The sequence below is a fragment of the Micromys minutus genome (assembly GCF_963924665.1).
Source record: "Micromys minutus genome assembly, chromosome: 16".
NCBI lineage: Eukaryota > Metazoa > Chordata > Mammalia > Rodentia > Muridae > Micromys > Micromys minutus.
Window position 1 is genome coordinate 11602565 of NC_137985.1, and position 20921 is coordinate 11623485.

The 20921-nt window shown below is 43.1% G+C and overlaps 1 protein-coding gene across 1 annotated transcript; it reads right to left on the reverse strand.

The window, feature by feature from the left end:
* Nucleotides 1-668: 668 nt before the first annotated feature.
* Nucleotides 669-20844, reverse strand: LOC308430710 (ester hydrolase C11orf54 homolog). The gene is made up of 9 exons (XM_080929970.1): nucleotides 20774-20844; nucleotides 17974-18111; nucleotides 16141-16239; nucleotides 12465-12538; nucleotides 12179-12280; nucleotides 8851-9027; nucleotides 7677-7826; nucleotides 4409-4525; nucleotides 669-2443 (listed from the first exon to the last, which is right to left on the reverse strand). Exons 2-9 carry the CDS (start codon nucleotides 18026-18028, stop codon nucleotides 2270-2272), a joined length of 948 nt encoding a protein of 315 aa, XP_080786096.1. The 5' UTR covers nucleotides 18029-18111; nucleotides 20774-20844; the 3' UTR covers nucleotides 669-2269.
* Nucleotides 20845-20921: the final 77 nt, after the last annotated feature.

Genomic DNA, 20921 nt, shown 5'->3' on the forward strand with positions numbered 1-20921 from the left:
GACATCTGGCATAATCACCCACTCACCCAACAAATATTCACTACATGCTTATTTTGGCACTGTGCTATAATGGTGAATTAACACCTCACTCAGCTCCAGAGTACAGGTTAAGTGAAATAAGAGAATACTAGCCCTAGGCTGGGGTGACAGTGGATCAAGCCCTTGTACAAATGTGAAGACTGGAGCTTGGAGCCCCAGAACTCACATAAAAGCCAGTGGGTGTGGCAGCTCATATGTATTCCCAGTGCTCAAGGAGGTAAAGACAGGATCGCACTGAGTAACTACGGTGCCTGAGTCAGCAAGCCTCAGTATTTAAGGTAAAGAGAAATCAAAGATACTGGGCGTAACCTCTGGCTTCCATATGTACATGCACTCATGTTGTGGACATGCAAACATGTAGCACACACACACACATTTTTAAAAATAGTAATATTGTTTTTGTTCAGGTATGATATTAAAAAAAACTATCAGCTGATCAGCTGGGCAGTGATGGCACACACCTTTATTCCTAGTACCTGGGAAGCAGAGGCAGGCAAATCTCAAGTTCAGGACTAATTTGGTCTCCAGTGTGAGTTCCAGGACAGCCAGGGCTACATAGAGAAACTCTTATCAAAATAAACAAACAAACAAACAAACTAGAAAGAAAAAACGGTATTAAATGATTTTATTCAGTTTCACATCAAAATCATTTTAATTAAAAATAACATCATTATTAAAAATAATATATGTGCATTACAAAGTGAAGAATCAGGAAACATTTAGAGCTTAGTTTGAGAGAGTTCCTAGGCCCACATCTTATTGCAAAGCTGGAAAGTTGATTTATAGCTAATGATCATCACAGATTCTGTAATACAGAACAGCAAGGAGTTTTCCTTCTTTCTTCCTTTCTTTTTATAAATTTTTGCAGCCTACTTTTTAAAAAAAATATTTATTTCATGTATGTGAGTACACTGTCGCTGTCTTCAGACACACCAGAAGAGGGCATCAGATCTCATTACAGATGGTTATAAGCCACCACGTGGTTGCTGGGAATTGAACTCAGGAACTTTGAAAGAGCAGTCAGTGCTTTTAACCACTGAGTCATCTCTCCAGCCCAGCAAGTTTTCTAACCATCACCATATGCTAACCATAAGCGCTCAGTAATAGTATATCTTTTGAAAAGCACAAAGATTTCTTGAATGTAGTCACTTTGGAATGAGGAGAAACAAATGGGTGTCTGGATTCCCATCCCTCCTCCACCATCCTAAAGAATCCATGTTGGGTCCTGGCATGAGGTTCGGGTTTCGATAGAAAGCACATAAGGAATGCTTAACTAAGGTCAAGCTGTGGTCCTGCCCACCACCGTTGTCTAGGCTCCTGTTGGTCCTGAGAACTGTGACATCTCTTTCTAGGAGACAAGTTCCTCCTCGGGCTGGCACCGGGCTTTAGCCTTTTTCTTCTCCTGGCATGAAATTCCTGAGGGAATTCCAATGTCTTGTGGCCCATTGTCTCAACAGTCTATGTAGACAGAGAAAGGGCACAAAGGTGTCTCTAACACACCACACACTAAGAGTAGTTTTATAGCTCACAATGGAGAGTGGCCATGTTTCGGTGTTGTGTTTTGTTGCTGTTTCTTTTTCTTATCTTGCAAACCATTATAAGGTAAAGACTGTTGGACAGAGACCTAATTCAGGAAGAGCCTGGCTAGTCAATGTCACTGACATCTGTAGAAGGCAGCTGCAGACCTCTGAGTGTGGGTAGTCCCCCACGTGCTGAGAACACAGCACAATGATTTCCAGGGTGGGCTTTTAAAACTCAGTGCAAAGATTCCACACTGTTGTGACTAATACTCAGTAATAATCCCTTAGACCTTGTGAGATGAACTTGGAAAATTTAGTAATGTCACCCAAATGTAAGTTACTGCTAGATAGCAGGAAAAATGGAAGGTCCCTGTCCATGTTCATATCTGAGGTATGAAGAGAAGGTAGACTTTGCTGGGATATAGACATAAAATTGGTTTACTGAAGTGAGCATAGAGGAAAGTGAGCATCTCAATTAGTTGCCTTTTTCCCCAAGACTCTCCTTCACATGCAGATGCTAAATATGAGTGTCATACGTCCACACCCTTGCATTTCAAATGCCATTTAAACAGTGCTTATACAGTGAAATTATTCTTATTGGCTGAGCTGGGATTCTCTGGCCCTTTACTGTATTTTGAATTGCTATCAATTGCTGGGTTAGTAGTTTAACCCTAGCTAGCCATCTCTCCCCTAAGTAAGCACCAGCTGCTTTAATCTCTCCCAAAGGCATGGGTGTCTTTAGGCTGGTCAATGCGGTAGAGGAGCTGTGCAGGTGAGAAGTAGCCAAGATACTCCACTGTGTCTGGGGTGGTATCATAGTGGTAGTGTCCACCTTCTCCATGGTGACTGAAGAAATGTGTGTGCTCCAGTCGCAGATCAAGCCCCTAGGACAGGAAGCGTTTGTTAGTATGAATTCAAATGATTTTGAATACAGTGTATTTAAGGGGAAGGAGAGAAGCCTTTTGTTACTTTTTCTTAAAGGTTTTTTTTTTTCCCCTTCTTAAGACAGGAACTTACTGTGGCAGAGACTAGCTTTGAACTCAGTCTTCTTACTGTATCTTCTTAGTGACACATCAAAGGCATCTACCCCGAAACCTGCAATTAAGTTTTCTGTAGTGCTGGTCCTTGACTCCCAGGCACGGGAGCCAATGCACGCCAGGCACAGGCTCTATCACTGAGCTACATCTGCAGCTGACCAGCTCTTAAGTAATGGAGTCATACTAAGGAAAGCCAAGGACGCAAGAGGGCGCAGTCCGTGCGGTCAGGAGCACACAGGCCCTCTTTCTTTTTCTTTTTCTTTTTCTTTTCTTTTCCAGCAGGTAAAGACAGCTTCCTGCACGTCCTTCCAGGAAGACTTTCGCCCTTTGATTCAGACTCTAGCTCTCTACACTGTTCTGCTTATTCAAAAATTAACAAGGCAGGGGCTGGAGAGATGCCTCAGTGGTTAAGAGGCTGAATCACCATGTGCAATTCTCAGCACTGACACGGCAGTTCCAGGGGATCTGACACCCCCTTCTGGCCTCCAGGGGCACCAGGCACACATGGTACACAGACATACATGTAGGCAAAACATCCATACATAGAAAAGAAATACAACCATAGCTTAAAGTTTCTGCTCTGAAGTTAAGTGCTTAGGCTTTCTTTGATTCCTCTGTGGCGTTCTGCTCAGGGTCTCACTGTGTCAATGGACACATTTCCAGTATTTCTACTACTACAGAATGTTGTCACTGTCAGCTTTGTAAAGATGGCCTGATCTCACAGAGATCCTACAGAATGCTGGAAGTAAAGGCTTGTTCCAACCCACCCAGCTCTTTTATTGTGGAGTAGCACAACTTCTGTGTTATTTAAAGTGCCTGCTCTTTTAGTTTCTTGAAGGTAAAGTCTTCTCTGCCAAACACTCTGTGTAGAAAGCCACATATCCCTCGGTTTTTCAGGATAATGCCTATAAACTAGACATGATGTCAGTGCCTGAACCTCATCACTGAAGAGGAAAATGTAGGCAGATGGATCAGAAGTTCAAGGTCACCCTTTGCTACAAAGGGAGTTGGTGGCCTGGACTGATGAATAAGGTCAAGGGGAAAAAAAGCCAGGCATGATACCACATGCCCCTAGTCCCAGCACTTGAGAGACAGAGGCAGGTGAGTTCTGGGATAGAGAATAATGTCAAGTCTCAAACGGCAGAGATGCCTATTTAACATATGAAAGCAGACCTGGCTGCCAGGTTCCAGCATCTCTCAGTCCTTCCTTGTTACAAGGTATGGCTGCCATACCTTGCCCTCTACCCTCAACTCTCCCCAGGGACTGGGCTGCCCTTCTCCCAGAGGCTCTTTCCTATATAATCCAGCTATTTTGATTACCAACCCCACCCCTCCGTTTTTACCTTTTGCCCTACAGGCTGCTGCCTCGGTTCCTCTCTCTCCCTCCCACCCCCAGGGCTCAGGGCCACTTCACTCTGGACTCTCCCAGATGTCCCTGTCCTGGCTGTGCTCTAGCCTCTATCTACCTTGAACCTTCTCCACCATCCTCATGGAGTATTCTCATACTTAAATAACAAAACCCCAATGACCTCGTTCAAAACCAATAAGAGGCTGGCAAGATGGTTCAGAGGGCAAAAGTGCTTGCTGCCAAGCCAAACGACCTGCGTTCCATCTGTGTTCTCACAATAGGAAGGAACTGACACACATGGTGTTCTCTGATCACCACTCATGTGCTGTACCCCCTCTCTCTCTCACGCACACACACACACACACACACACACACACACACACACACACACACACACACACGTTAAAAGAACGAGTATCCCACCAAGCATTTTATTGCGTATAGAATGAAGATAAAGGACTCACCGGGTCTTTGGAAACGAAAACTGGTAGACAAATCAAAGGAGCCTTCATCTCATAGAAGTGTAGCCATTTATTGACAGCTTCGTCCGAGTTCAGCGGGCAGGGAGAGAACTCTGCTGGCTGCAGTAAGAAGATATTAAACAGGAGACACTGCACATCAATGAAAATTAGAAATAGTGAGAATGAAAAAGCACAGTTTTATACTTTCCGTCTTGTGCACTTTGGTGTCAGTCACATAAGGCCATTTTTAACGGGCTAGCAAACCAATCTGTACAATCTAAAGCTTACTCCTAATTTAGGAAGTGAGGCGTTACTTTTTTCTTTTGCTTTCCACAGATATTCAGTCTCCTTGCTATTCATGTTCTCCATTTTATGTGTAATTTTAATTTAATTTTTTTGTAATATTGGAAATTGAACCTGAGGACTTATACACTCTAAGTAAGTACTGTACCACTGAGCCATAGCCCCAGACCCTCCCCATTTTAAAATATTATTCTCATACAGTTCTGGGGGTTAGAACCAGTGCCTCCTGACTTCTAGGTAAGCACTCTACCACTGAGCTATTCAGCTTCCCCTTTCCAATCCCTTCCTCCTAATCTTTAGGTTTTCCTCGGTGCTAGGATCAAGCCCAGGGCCTTGCTCATTTAGTCAGGTTGCTCCTCTGAGCTCCTCTGAGCTCGGGCTCCAGCTCCTGTGTTTGCCTGTACCTCATAACTGCTGCCAGGACAGCAAGTGGGTAGGACAGGGAAACACGCCTCTAGAAGTGGGAGGAGCCACCAAAGAGAACAAAGAACTTTTGTGTAATCAAGGAGGTGAGAGGACATACATAGGGAACTATAAAAATTGTGGAAAAAAATCAGAGTGGGGCCAGCAATTTGGTTCCCAGGTAAAAGTACCTGCAACGAAAGCCTGGTGGCCTGATCCCTAGAACTTAGGACAGAAAAGAACCAACTTTCTATTAAAAAGAAAAAAAAGGATTATTGATGTGTGTATTCCTGACGGGGGGGGGGGGTGTGCCAGTATTGGAGGTCAGAGGGTAATTCCATAGTGTGTTTTCTCTTTCTACCTTTAAGTGGGATCTGGGCATTAAACTCTTAAGTCCCTAGGCCTCCAGAACAGACAACTCTCAGCCTGAGGACGGACTTTTGACAGTTGTCTTACCTCCACATGTGTGCTGTGCATTCACAACACATACAATAATAGAACACAGACATTAGACTGCAAAAGTCCACGGCAGAGGGAAGACAGAGGTGACAGAAGATGAAGATGTCAGTGCTCCTGAAGGCTAGCTAAGGACTTAGCCCTGTGCCGAGGGGGTCTTGGCATAACAGTCCTTGCCTTGGCTTCTATCTTATTCTAGAACCACCTCCCAACCCCCCAAAACAAAACCCAGTAATAACAAGACTCATAATGGCAGGCTGAGGAGATAGATGGCTCGGCGGTTAGAGCACTGACTGTTCTTCCAGAGGTCCCAAGTTCAAATCCCAGCAACCACATGGTGGCTCACAGCCATCTGTAATGGGATCTGATGCCCTCTTCTGGTGTGTCTGAATATATAAAATAAAGAAATCTTTTAAAAAGACTCATCATGGCTAGTCACTGTTTGTGAGGTCTGTGAGGTCGTGGGTTTGATCACAAAGGGCAAAGCAGAGAATCAATGTAATTGTTATTTAAATTCTGGTCACAGTATGTAACTCCGGCTGTCCTGGAACTCAGGGAGGTCTGTGCTTCTGCCTCTCTTGTCCTGGGATTAAAAGCATATACCTCCATACCAAGCTGCTGCTTAAATCCTACTGGTTTCCTTTTTTAAGTGGAAAAAAATGCACCTAAAGTTTCTATAAAGTTTTAAAGACAATTCAGTAAAAGAAGCCAGAAGTCTTCCCGCCTTAGCTTCTGAATGTCCAGGTACTGTAGCTGACAGTGCCGGCTGCACAGACAGGCATGCTCTATCTGCTACTGCCCATCGCTGTGATAAACCACAACACAGGCAACCCAGTGGGATTGCACACAGTCTATCATGAGGGGAGGTTCGGGCAGGTTAGGTAGAGAGCACGGAGGGGCGCTCTTTACTGGCTTGTTCCCTAACGCTTGCCAGGCATAGCTTTTTAATACCACACTGCCCACACAAGCTGGGCCCTCCCACATCAATCATTAATTTAGAAAATACCCCACAGAGTTGTCCCCAGGCCAGTCTAATGGAGGTATTCCTAAATTGTGGTTCTCTCTTCCCAGGTGACTAACCTATATCAAATTGATAAAAACAGAATGGAGAGAGGCCAGAAACAAAGCATTTCATGGGGTGGGGTGGGGGGGGCAAATGATTTCTTTTCTTAAAATATGTATTTGTTTTTATGTGTCTTCATGTTCTTTGTCCATGTATCTGTGTGAACCATGTGCATGCCACTGTGGAGGGAATTGAACCCAGGTCCTCTGAAGGAACATCGAGTGCTCTTAATCACTGAGTCATTTCCCCTGCCTGGGTGAATGATTTTCAACCAGAGTGCCGGTGCCAGTCTAGGGGAACATTGGACAGACAGGCACAGGGATGGATGAAGGTAGATTGCACAAAATATAAAAGTTACCTTCAGCAGGGAAAAGATAGAATGCAGCTAAAATGTATAGAAAATGTTCAAAACACAGGGGACATTTTCTGACACTGGGGTTGGTAATCGTAAAACTTGTCCCATGAATAGTGGTGTATATCTGATGCCAGCACTTAGCCCGCTGAGGCAGAAGGCTTGTCAATGCAAAGGCAATGCGGACTCTGTAGTTAGTTTGATTCAGCCTGAGTTGTGGCAAGTTAGCTGCTGTGTCTGTGCAGGTCACAGTGTGTGCAGGCCTCAGTGTGTGCAGGCCCCAGTGTGTGCAGGCCCCAGTGTGTGCAGGCCCCAGTGTGTGCAGGTCAGTGTGTGCAGGCCCCAGACTGTGCAGGCCACAGTGTGTGCAGGGCCCAGTGTGTGCAGGCCCCAGACTGTGCAGGCCCCAGTGTGTGCAGGTCACAGTGTGTGCAGGCCCCAGACTGTGCAGGCCACAGTGTGTGCAGGGCCCAGTGTATGCAGGCCCCAGACTGTGCAGGCCCCAGTGTGTGTAGGCCCCAGACTGTGCAGGCCCCAGTGTGTGCAGGCCCCAGACTGTGCAGGCCCCAGTGTGTGTAGGCCCCAGACTGTGCAGGCCCCAGTGTGTGTAGGCCCCAGACTGTGCAGGCCCCAGTGTGTGCAGGCCCCAGTGTGTGCAGGCCCCAGTGTGTGTAGGCCTCAGATGGAGTGCTTACCATTATGTGGGCTTTTACTTTCCCCTTCTGCACAATGAAGGTGCCTCCCATGCCTACAGGTTTGTCACCATAGTGCTTCTCCAGCGTCTGCCTCATGCAGCTCACAAAGTTAAGTTGTCCTGTTCTTCTCTTGGCTTGCACTTGAATAACCTGCAGAGGGTGAAACGGTGCACGGAACCGTATAAACATACACTTCTGTGTAGAGAACCATCTACATGCACCATTACAAAATTACTGCCACCAGGTAAAGTCTTATTTGCTGAGCACACAAAAGTTAAAAATACTTCATTCCTTGTGAGTCTTAAATCTCTCCCTCTCTGTCTCACATACACACATACACACACACACACACACACACACACACACACACACCACCTATATGTAACTCCAAACTTATTCACGTGTCCTCAACTGAGTCCTATTCTGAACTTGGAGACTAAGGTGGTTCAGTGAGTTACTGGGCTTAAAGAGACTCATCTATGGTAATGGGGTGAAGACACGTTTATAAGGTGTCATTTCCTGTTAAATCCTGTATGAGCTTTCCCTATGTCCTTGGGCACACCTCTGTCTCATTTCTCATTTCTCCTTTCAAGACCTAAGTCCCTACAGGATGACACCGAGATCAAGCAGGTGCTTGCTCTTCCCTGTTGGGTTCTTGTTTTTGTCACTAACACTTCTAGCTCAATGCAGGTTATTCTGAAACAAACAGACGCCTAGTTACCACCCATAAGTAGGTGTAATCCTAGTGCTTTATGCAAGTGATAAATATCCTAGATTTATATCTTGTTGCCTTTTACCAGATGCTCTGTTTGCTAAGTAAATATTCTTAACTTTGGGTTAAAAGAAAGACTTTGTTTTCCCCTGTACTATTCTGAATAGTACATTGGTATTGACACGTACGATTTTCTTGGGAGAACTGTATTGGGGACAATAAAAGCTCATATTTAGCTATCTGAGATGAATGCTATGTTTTGTTTTGTTTTTTAATAATTATTTTATTTATGTGAGTTCACTGTTACTGTCCTCAGACACACCAGAAGAGGCATCGGATCCCATTACAGATGGTTGTGAGCCGCCATGCAGTTGCCAGGAATTGAACTCAGGACCTCTGGAAGAGCAGTCAGTGCTCCTAACCTCTGAGCCCCGAATGCTATGTTCGTATGGGCATAATCACCTTGCCAGGTTGGCCCTCACTGGCAAAAAGATTAGCCAGTAATGCACATCCAAAGTCGTGATATTTTTGGCTGTATTTCTCCAGCAGGCATTCCCCATCTGCAGGATTTTCACGGGCAAAGTAACTTCCGTTCACAGGTTGGTTGTGTTCACTTGCTGTTTGAACAACTGGCATGAACTGGAAAGAAAACAAACCAATGCTAGTGCATTCATTAATCCTTTTTCTTTCTCACACGTTAGGAGATTTTACCCCAGGTCTTTCTCACATACTGTAGTGGTGTTGGAGATTGCACCCAGGCCTTTGTTCATGCTGGACAAGGCTCTACCAGGGACTCTGTTCAATGCCAAATTCAAACTGTACTCACACAACAGCATGACCAGTCCCAAATGCCACTTCAACATCAGATTAACCTGCCTGTGGGATGTGGTGGTTTCGGGGGCAGGGCTTTGCTCCCTGGCTGTTTGCTTCCCAGCTGTAAGGTAAGCAACCGTGTCCTACCACATCTTCCTCACTGCCCTGTCTCCCCAAAGGTCCAAAACACCTGGGCAATCAGCCCCAGAGGGAAGCTGCTGAAACCGTGAGTGACAGTGTCTCCTGTCAACCGTCTGTCACTGTTATTTTGTCGCAGCTGTGGATATCCAACACAAACGTTTTGTAAAATGCTTTTCTAATTTCCTTTTAGATTCATTTATTTCACTGGTGTAAGTGCTTTGCCTACACGCATGTGTGGCATACCCGGACCTCACAGGTCCCTGGAGCTGGAGTTATAGACAGCTGTGGTTGCTGTATGGGTGCTAGGAAGAAGAGCAGCCACTTAATGTCTGAAGCACCTCTTCATCCCACTTACATAAAACATTTACAGTGTCTCCTTCTTAGAGACAGCCTCTTGCTGTGTACCCCAGGAAGTTGCTTCTAAGACTATCTGACACGGAACTCACAATTTTAGATATAATCCTCTGGCCTGAACTCTGGGGTTACTGTGTCTACCACGCCACCTGATAAAATGTCTTATTCATTTATTGATTAGAATAGGATCTCATTCTATGGTCCTGGCTGGTTGTGTAGACTTAACAGTAATCCTCCTCAGCCTCTGGACTATTATAGGTATGAGCCATTATTCATGGCTCAAATCATAGATTTTAACTATCACTGCTTCTGCAAGAGAAGCTGTGTAATTTCTGAACAACGCCCTATCTGATAAGAGAATGGCAGTCTGGTCTCACGAGATCTAAACAGTGGCATCTCACTATCGTACAGCATGTGGAGTACACATACGGCACTGGTACCAGCCATTGACTTTTGTAAGAAGCCATTGGATCTCTCTGATGGTTACTTACTATGTTTTTGTTGTTTTGATTTTCCAGATAGGTTTTTTTCTAACATCCGTGGCTGACCTGGAACTAACTTAATACATGGACCAGACTGGGCTCGAACTCATAGAGTCTACTTGCCTCTGTCTCCTGAGTTCAGGGATTAAAAGCATGTCCACCGTGCCCGGCGACTGTCTGGTTTTTCTCATGGAGTTCTCCCCATTGTCCCTCTTGACTCTAAAGCTGCCTTTATATGGCAGAAGGATTTATAGAGAAGCGAAGGATCCTGTGATCTATAAGAAAAATCATGAGCCAGGTGGTAGCTCATGCCTTTGACCCCAGCACTTGGGGAGCAGAGGCAGGTGGGTCTCTGTGAGCTTGAGACCAGCCTGGTCTACAGAGCGAGTTCTGAGACAGCCAGGGCTACACAGAGAAACCCCAAAAACAAACCCAACAACAACAAATGATCCCGAGGCCTGCAGCGGCCATGGCCATCCAGAACTAAACCGGCAGAGAAGACGACTGTAGTGAGGTCAGCCCGGGTACATAACCAGAGTCTGCTTCAAGAAACAAGGATGCACATAACACATACACACAACACACACACACACAACACATATAATGCACTACACAAAATTCACACATACACAATACATGCAATACATACAGACATAATACACATAATACACACACAAGGGCTAGAGAAGATGGCTCAGTGGTTAAGAGCACTGACGGTTCTTCCAGAGGTCCTGAGTTCAATTCCCAGCAACCACATGTGGCTCACAGCCATCTGTAATGGGATCCAATGCCCTTTTCTGGTGTGTCTGAAAGACAGCTATAGTGTACTTTTATACATAAAATAAATAAATCTTTAAAAAAAAGGAAATTATATGAACAAACAGGTATGCCCATGAAAAAAATACACACAATATACATATACCACACAATACACCCAGACATAATACACATATACCACACATACAGTATATATATACACATAAAAAACATACACACTACACACATAATATATAAACATTACACACATACACACAGAATCCACACACTACACACATAATAACACACATCACACACACTACACACATAACTCATACTATACACATGCATGATACATATACAATATATACACTACACATAACATATATTATACACATAAATGATACACACAATATACACATAATAGCATACACTGTACATACTACACACATACTCACATAGCACACATTACACACATTATTCACTATTGCACACTATACACATTATTCACAATTTACACATAATACATAATACATACACACATAATACACATTACACACTACATACACATACACTACACACAACACACATATACATAGATACATAGTACACACACAACAAATACATGCATAATACATACACATAATACATATATAACACACTGCATACATATACACATAATACACAATACATATACATTACACATTATACACACACATATATACATACACATACACACTTCACATATACACACACAATACAGACACTATATACATATATAATACATGCTACACACATACATAATACATACACACTACACATACATACATAATATATACACTACACACACACACACACACATATCCTTTTGGGTTTATCCTATTCTCTAAACACTCTGAAAGTAAAATAGGCACTTTCCTGGCACTGGACCAGTTGGAGTGTCCACTGAGCCTAAATCTGAAGAGACTCCAACAACTTACAATTCACTCACAAAGAAGGTGATTTCTGATTTTCGTTTTTCCCTTGAGACAGGTTTCCCACTGTAACTCAGACTGACTTGGAAATCACTTTGTGGCCCATGATGACCTTGAACTTGCACAATCCTCCTGCCTCAGCCTAAGTGCTAGAACCACATGTAGGTGCCACTCTCAGCTAAAAGTAGATTTTTGACAGATCAGTAAAAAGGTTACGAATAACTCAAATGTCAAATGAACAAAATAAAATAATACTATACACACACTGACCTCAGAATTGAAGCCAAGTGTCTGAAATGGACCTGCTCCTGCTCCAAGGATAAAAGCTCCAGGCAGCTTTATTTCTCTTGCAATTTCATTTAAGTCATAAACCTATAAAAAGGAAAAAATTACAGAATCATATGAATTTCCTGATTTATTGTTTACAACAGACCACTGGCTTCCTTGCCTGCCACACTCACTGGTGTGAGTCAACACAGTTTCTACATATACACTACACACTACACACACACACATATACATCCTTTGTGAATACAAAGAATAAAAACATACTTACTTTTTGTTTGTTTACAAGAGGCAGTAAGTAAGGCACACCTCCCACTTCTGCAATTCTAGTTTGCCCACAGATGCCTAAAAAACACAAGCTATCTGAAAATCAGGCAAACACATCATTCAAGTATGAAATTCTAGAGGACACTAATTTCTTAGGAACACATGTAAGAGAATCTCAGTTGGAACTGGCAGAGATGAAGAGATGCAACTGGTTCCTGCTCAGTTCTGCTTTACCGCCACCAAGAACCATCATCCCTGCGCACGGCGCAGGCCAGTGGCACTCCAACAGCTGATGTCTAAGACGGCAGAGACCAACTTTTGGGTAGAGTTTTAGGTAGAATTAGGTTAGAATTCATTTGCTTGATCCCTTAAAAATCCCCCAGGTAGCATCTTCATTTAAAAATTATTCTTTTTTGGCATAAGTTGTATTTTTAATTTATTTATTTCCATTTTATGGGTGTTGGTGTTTTGCCTGCATGTGTGTCTGTGTGAAAGTTGTGAGCTGCCATGTGGGTGCTGAGATTTGAACCTGGGTCCTATGGAAGAACAATCAGTGCCCTCGACTGCGAAGCCATCTCTCCAGCCACATATTTTTAAATTTTTCTAACATTTTACTTTGGTAGAATACTGTTCTTTAGATCCACGCTGAGAAATTTTTATAAGTTTATACAAATAAATTTATAAAAATAAGTTTATACAAAAATAAGTAATGATGGGTAACCTTTGGATACTAGCAAGTTTCTATGTGTGTATTTCTGTAGCGGTGCAGGTATTTTGTTGTCTGTTTTGCGCTAGGGATGGAACTCAGAGGTAATAACATACTGTGCTACTAAGCTGTCCTTCGCCCAACCCGTTATCTACTCACATTTGAAAATCAATGCTAAACTGTTAAAACTAAATTTAAACTAAATAAACTGTATATTGTACTTTGCTCACATTTTAATTGATTGATTGTCTATGGATGTATGTGTGTGTGTGTGTATATGTGTGAGTGTGCTGTGTGTATGGTATATTCAAATGTTTGTGTACATATGCTGCTCATACTACCACAAGTGGCAGCCAGACAGAGACGCTGGGTGACCTGCTTCACCACTCTCCACCTTATTCCTTGAGAGGCTTTCTCCGAACTCAGAGTGAGCCCCAGAAATCTTCTATGTCGGCCTGAGAGCTGGGGTTACAGACAAACATGGCTACATCAGGTTTTTATGTGGGTGTTGGGATCTGAACTCAATTCTTCATGCTTACGCAGAAAGAGCTGTTACCCACTGAGCCATCTCTCCAGCCCTTCTACTTATGTTTTTCTATTATGTTTATTTATTTAATATGTGTGTGGTGGCAGGGGGTATACATGTGGAGGGAAAACAACCCGTGGAGGTCTTCCCCTTCCATCATGTGGATTCTTGGGATTGAATTCAGTTTATCGGGTGTGACAGCAAAGGTGAACCATCGTACTTGCACTTTTAGAATTATAACACTGCAGTGAGGCAGTGTGGGAGAAGGCACTCTTTAGAAGTCTTTCAGGATTAGTATTAGGTGAAGTACATTCAATCACCCTGCTGTTATTCAGAGGAGAGATGCAAAAAAGTCTTACAAGTGCCTTTTGTGTTTGGGGTGAAGCTTGGGAGGTGCAAAAATCACCCACAGGTTGTGTACTGGGTAACAGGATGCTGGTGGCTGGAGGAACTACTACAGGACCCACAGCCGTCCAGGGAACTGGGAAGAAGGAAGCCCTAGGCAGAGCTGTGCTACATGCAACTGGACATTCGCGAGACCTAGGTAAGAGAGATTTCAAAGGTGCTGGGTCCCGGTTAAAAGTATAAGATTAGATGAAAAACTTGGAAAGATTCTACAAAGCAGGTGCAGGCAGGAGAAAGGTCCTGCAAAACATAAAGTGTCTTCCAGATAGAGAGAGGTGGCTTGAGAAACAGCAAAGAAAGAGTAATTTACTCTCAAAATGGAAACCAGAAACCACAGATGATTTACAAGGGGGAGAGAAGAGAGGTGATCTCAGTTTGTTCATTTGCAAGGTTGAACTGTGGCTGTGAAAGACCAGGATAAATCATGGCCCCCTAACAGGTAAAGTAGAAGGTAAAGTAGAAGACCCCTAGCAGGTAGAGTAGAGCCAAAAATGTAGGATAGCCGGTTCAGTGACTCTGTTTCAGGAACTGGCTGACCATAAAACCATAAAAGTTAAAATAACACCTTATAAACAATTGTGAGAAACTGGGTGTTTCCCTTGTGATTCTTCACTGGTATTTTTGGTATTTTCCAATGTACTCCCTGCCCTCTTGGTTGTGGTTTTTTTCCTTTAAAAAACCCCTTTTTCTAGCCACTTGAGGTCAGACTCCTCTACCCCTGTGTGGAATATGAGTCTCAACCCTAGTGCATTGGTTCATCAATAAACCTCGTGTAATTGCAGCAAGGACACTCTCTTGTAAGTTCTTGGGGGGTCATGTTATCCCAAGACTTGAGTGAGGGTCTCCCCTCTGTGGGGGTCTTTCGACTGCAGAGATGTCTCAGCAGTCAAGAGCACTGGCTTATTCTTTGAGAAGACCTGGATTCAGTTCCCAGCACCACAACCATCTGTAACTCCAGAAGGATGTGATATCTTCTCCATAGGCACCAAGCATGCACAAGGTGCACAGTCATTCATACATACAAAGTACCCAGTAAGTATAAAGTAAATGCTCCCAAAATGGTTTCTAATAGTTGCAAGGTGTTAAGAGACTACAGTCAAAGACGGTTTAACCTAGAAGACTCCCACAACACTCAACTGAACTTTCCTATTGAATGTATCTACGGCCATGGGACGTCATGGGGATGAGTCCAAGCAATGGAATGAACAGACACCAGGACTAGTGTCTAAAGAATTCCAAGCAGAATTGGAACCAGCTATGTCAATTAACATAAAAGAAACAGCAAATGCACAGTGCCCTGATTCCTCATTGCCTTGGTGAGCTGCTGCCATATACATCTGTCGCCCTGAGGCTTTTACTCAACCAGTATTCATTTCCTTCCCTTATTACTTCAAACGTGGCAAATTTCTTGATGGGGTCTAAACATTTTATTGATGAATCAAATATAAGGCCTAAAAGAAGCTTACTCAATTTTAAATCATGTATATGATATGTGCATTATGGGGCTATGTGCTCAGGAATGCAGATTTCTTCAGAGGCTAGAAGAGGGCCTTGGATCCTCTGGAGCTGGGGTTACAGGCAGCCGTGAACCACTTGATGTGTTCACTAGAAACCAAACTTGAGTCCCTTGAAAGAGCAACAAATGCTTTTAACTGCTAAGCCATCTCTCCAGACCCCCAAATGTAGGCCTCTTAAGATATTTTGTGAGCTTGAGTAAATTTATACAGACAAAGATTAAAGATAATTTTACAAGTCACTTGAGGAATTAAAAGCAAAAGTCTTGTCCTGTTAAAACTTAGCCTGTTGAGTATGTTGTATAACCAAACTATTGAGCGTTAGAAACAAACCTGAAACACAGTCTCTCCCTACAAGGGTCCACAATAAAATCTGACCCAAATAACTGGGTAAAATTGAGCCTGAAAGTTATAATAATAGCCTTTTTCATAGAGGAAAAGAATACTGGCTTCCAATATATATATATATATGAATGAAAGCCAAAACTTTTTTTAAAAAAGCAAAAACAAAACCAGAAAAACTACGCACCTTGTACTGGAAAGTTAAACGGCTCCTTTGTTAAATCTGGGCACTCCACCACGGAGACCTGGACATCAGCAAAGTTCTCTTTTAGCCCCTTCTGCAAAACTAAGACAAGACATGCAAAGGAGATATTTAACACTAGGTAAAAAAACTGATCACCATATACTAAGTCTTTCCTCAAAGTTTCCTTGTTACACTCACAGCCTTAACTTACACAAGAAAACACAGAGGGACCCAGGGCTTAAGCCAAGCACATAGTCGGCCACTGACCTGCACCGCCAAATCAAGAATGAGCTTTTTTTTTTTTTAACTTTTTGCAATTTTTTTTTTAGTTTATTTTTTATTTAACATGCGAGTGTTCTGCTACATGCACACCTGCATGCCAGAAGAAGCATCAGATCCATCCCATTACAGATGGTTGTGAGCCACCATGTGGTTGCTGGGAATTGAACTCAGGGTCTCTGGAAGAGCAGTCAGTGCTCTTAACCTCTGAGCCATCTCTCCAGCCCCCTATTTATCTATTTTTAGTGTGTATGAGTGTTATGCCCACATGTATGTCTGTGCACCACCTGTGTCTGGTGTTGAAGGAGGCCAGAAGAGGGCACAGAATCATCTAGAACAATTACCGACAATTGTGAGCTACCATGTGAATTCTGGGACAGAAGTTCAGCAGTACTCTTAACCACTGAGACATCTTTCCAGGCCCAGCAGACTATATTTAAAGAATATTAATATTGTCAATATCGTACAACTCTCTGGGCTCCTCTGCTAATTTTCATTAGCAACAAGATCACTATAAATATGATATGGTGGGTACTTCTGGGAGAATGATTTATATCTTTATAAATAGTGATATGGTGGTTATTCTGTTGGGGAAAAATGAATTTTGAATTTATCTATAATAATACCTTAAAAAATGTATAACTCCATGCATATGTATCAGTATATAGGAAGAAAGGACTGGCTTTTGTCACTGCAGGACTAGGCACACCCTCTCTCCCTGGGGCCAGGCAAGGCAGCCCAACGAGGGAATGGGATCTACAGGTAGGCAAGAATTCAGGGACAGCAGACAGCCTCTACTCCAGGTGTTGAAGACTGAGTTGTACATCTGCCACGTATGTGTAGGGGTTGGGATAGGGGACTGGCTTTTAAGGTATTGTATTATTGTGTGCAGTTTCATGTGATCTTGAATCAAACAACATCTATTTTGTCAAGATCAAGATGGGATAATAATTGTAAATGTTTATAAATAACATAGTCTAGGGCTGGAGAGATGGCTCACTGGGTAAGAGTACTTCCAGAGCACCTAGGTGCAGTTCCCAGCAGCCACATGGTGGCTCACAGCCATCTGTAATGGAATCTGATGCCCTCTGCTGGTGTGTCTGAAGACAGCTACAGTGTACTCATATACATAAAATAAGTAAATAAATCTTATAAAAAGGGTAACATAGCCTAAAAACTTACACAAGTTTTAAGACATAGAAATTTGGATTTTTTTAAAATAAAAATATTTGAACAGATACTGAAGCAGAAATTTCTGTGTTAAAAGTACTATTTCAATAAGACAGAGAGGTAATTAGCTACATATGTACTTCAGGGATCTTCTGGTTTTGTTTCCTGGAACAGTATTTAAATACCCAAGACTAGCCAGGCCTAGTGGCATACACCTTTACTTCCAATACTCAGGAGGAAGAGGCATAGGGATCTCTGTGAGTCTGAGGCCAGCCTGGTCTACAGAGTGAGTTCCAGGACAGCCAGGGATACACAGAGAAACCCTGCCTCAGAAAAACCAACCAACCAAACATAAAAACCAACCGCCCAAAGAGAGCCTCATTTTACCTTCAGCAAGCTCCCCCAGACTTGGCATGTGAAAAGAAAACTCAGTGCAAGCCATTCTCCTTCCCCTCACGGCTGCTCAGACTCGGCAGCAGCTGGCCGACTGCCACAAGCGTTCACAGGGCACCAGCACCAACAGTTCTGGACATGAATGGCAGAGTTTAGTTTCTTGGTGAGGGCAAAGGCCATCGAGGTTCTATGTCCTCAGAGTTCACTTATGTAAGGAGGGCAAAGTGCCCCAAGGCTCCACTCAGAGCACAAACGATTTTCTGTCCATTCCACGTGAGCAGGAGCTGAGGGACCCCTCCCTATGGTTCTTTCCTTCTTTTTCCTTTTGATCTATTGCTCTATTCCCTCCCTCCCTCGGTCCCTCCCTCCCTCCTTCCTTTCCCTTCTTTATTCCTGGCAGCACAGCAGGTAGAACCCAGGGCCTCAGCTACAACACTGTTATATGAATCCGTTCTTTATATTTTTTCCCTTTCATTTATTTGTTCTGTACTGGGACTGAACCAGGAGCTCAAGGAAGCCAGGAGAGCACTTTCTCATGGAGTGCTATCCTCAGCCTACACCTGAGCTTTTCTAACAGTCTAAGAATACGGCCTTGATTCAGAAGATGAATGGATACAAAAATTGTGGTACATATACACAATGAAATACTACTCAGCCACCAGAAACAATGACTTAACCAAATTCTTAAGAAAATGGCTGCATTTAGAGAATATCATCCTGAGTGAGATAACACAGTCACAAAAGAACAGTCATAATATGCAGTCACTGATAGTGGGATGCTAACCCCAGAAGCTTGCACTCCCCCAGAAACAACTCACAGACTGTATGAAGTCCAAGAAATAAAGAAAACAAAACAAAAAAAATTTACAAAACAAGAAAACTTTAACTATTTCCATGTTACATTTTGTTTTACATGTACTTTAGCTCATTGTAACAGCAATAACAAAATGCCAACATCTGGCATTGTAGTAGTAAAGCAGGATAATGGGAGTTTTTGTTTTTTTTTTTTTCCCTGAAGCTAAAAACTTGTGTGGCCAAATCTCATTTGTTCACATTTGAATTATTCCTTTCTATCTGTCATTTTAATAAGAGAAAATTTTAGTTATCGACTGAAATGGAAACCTATGAGTAATTATTCTCAAAGTCTTTTTCAACTTTAATTTATAAATCAATACACTTACTTGGTAAGTACTTTTAACATTCAATTAATCTGGTAACCTAATCAATTATAATCTTATATTTCCAAAAATGCATGGTGAAAACACTTTACAAAACAGAACAAAAACAAAAAGGAGCACATACTTCCCTGTTCAGGAGAAGAACCACAGAAGCAAGCCCAGGGAGGTAGCTAGACCGAAGTCAGGGAAAGAAAAGGAGATAGGCTATTCCTGCCTCCCAGAGCAGTCATTATGGCTAATGGAACATCCTGTAGTCAGAAGGGTTGGGTTTGAAGTGCTTACACGGCAAATAAAAAGTGGGCCCCTCAGACTGCTGTGGGTTTCTTTTGATTTGTTTTTCTCTTTAGTCTAACCACGGGAGCCTTCAGCCTGGATAACTGGTTTAGAAAAGTAGATGCTCATGCAGATGACATGTTCCGGGGAGAACATGTGTGTATAGAGTGGAGTTGGAGTTAGGACCCAAAGGATTGGTTCCACAGATAAGAGCTGCTCCCAGAAGACTTCCAGCCAGATGAAGGCAATATTTACCTTCCTGACTTAAGTTATGGGAGCCAATGGCTCAAAAACGGGGTAGAGAAAGGGTGAACGAACAGAAGATAAATGTGATTCGAGAAACAACACTAAAAGCAACAGTCATTATTGCTGAGTGTCATTATTGCGGCCACCCTGTATTCAGAAACAGTCAGGCCCTTTAAAGTCCTCAAAAGTCTCAAATCCAAGACTGACTTAAATGGCAGAAACAGAATTCAAAAGCAGATTCAAGCGAGGCAGGTGGTGCACATGGAGGAAGAGGCAAGGGGTTCTCTGAGTTTAAGGACAGCCTGGTTTACATGACAAGTTCTAGGTCACTCAGGGCTACACAGAGACACGCGTCAAACAGCAGCCGCAGTAACAACAAACTCAAAGGCAGAGATGTAAATCCAGAAAGTGCTCATCCCAAGCTGAATCAGCAGTGAAGAAATCATTCACTTCCTTCGGCCGACAAAGGAAGAAAGTGATCAGACTGATCCTGCAGCACTTAGGAGAGCTGATCATTGCTTGAGCCTTATTTCCCTCCTAGACTGGATTTCTACTCTCCTCCAAGCATATTGCACACAGTAGGCAGTCTCTTAATTAATTATTAAGTATTTATGATATATCAGACTTTTTTGATACACTAGACTAGTAGGGTCCAAGCACAAGGTTGGCTTTACAGCTTTGCAAATACTACGGTCAGCCAGCCACACAGGACCCTATATTCATAAAGATCTAACTACACACAGGTTTTTGTTTGCTTTTTTGTTTTTGTTTTTTCTCAGTGCTGCCATGCACACTAGGCAAGGTCTCTACAATCCCAGTAACTTTACTTTTGAAATGTGTTTGTCTATGAGAACTCATGGGACAGTGAAGCAGGAGCCTGTGTGCCCTCTCATCAGACCTTGTCACCCACTGAATAAGGTGTTTGTAATCTTCCACTAGAGCTTAGCCCTAGTGGACCGGCATGTGTGCAAGTCCACAGAGTGTTGGCAAACTGTAAGGATCACAAAGTAGAAGGCAAGTGAGTGCACAGCTACAGTACACAAATTTATAATAGACCTACCCTGCGGGCACAGTCACCACAACAAACCAACGCTCACCTGACCCGCAGTGTCTTCAGGTTAGCAGGAACGCCTTCCTGACACCCCTGATCTCAGCTCCAGTCTCCGGCCTCTCTTTTAATAGCTCAAGGCCAAGGGAAGAGCCAGGGTACCGCCCCTCCCGGAGGCCCGCCCACCACGGAGGCCA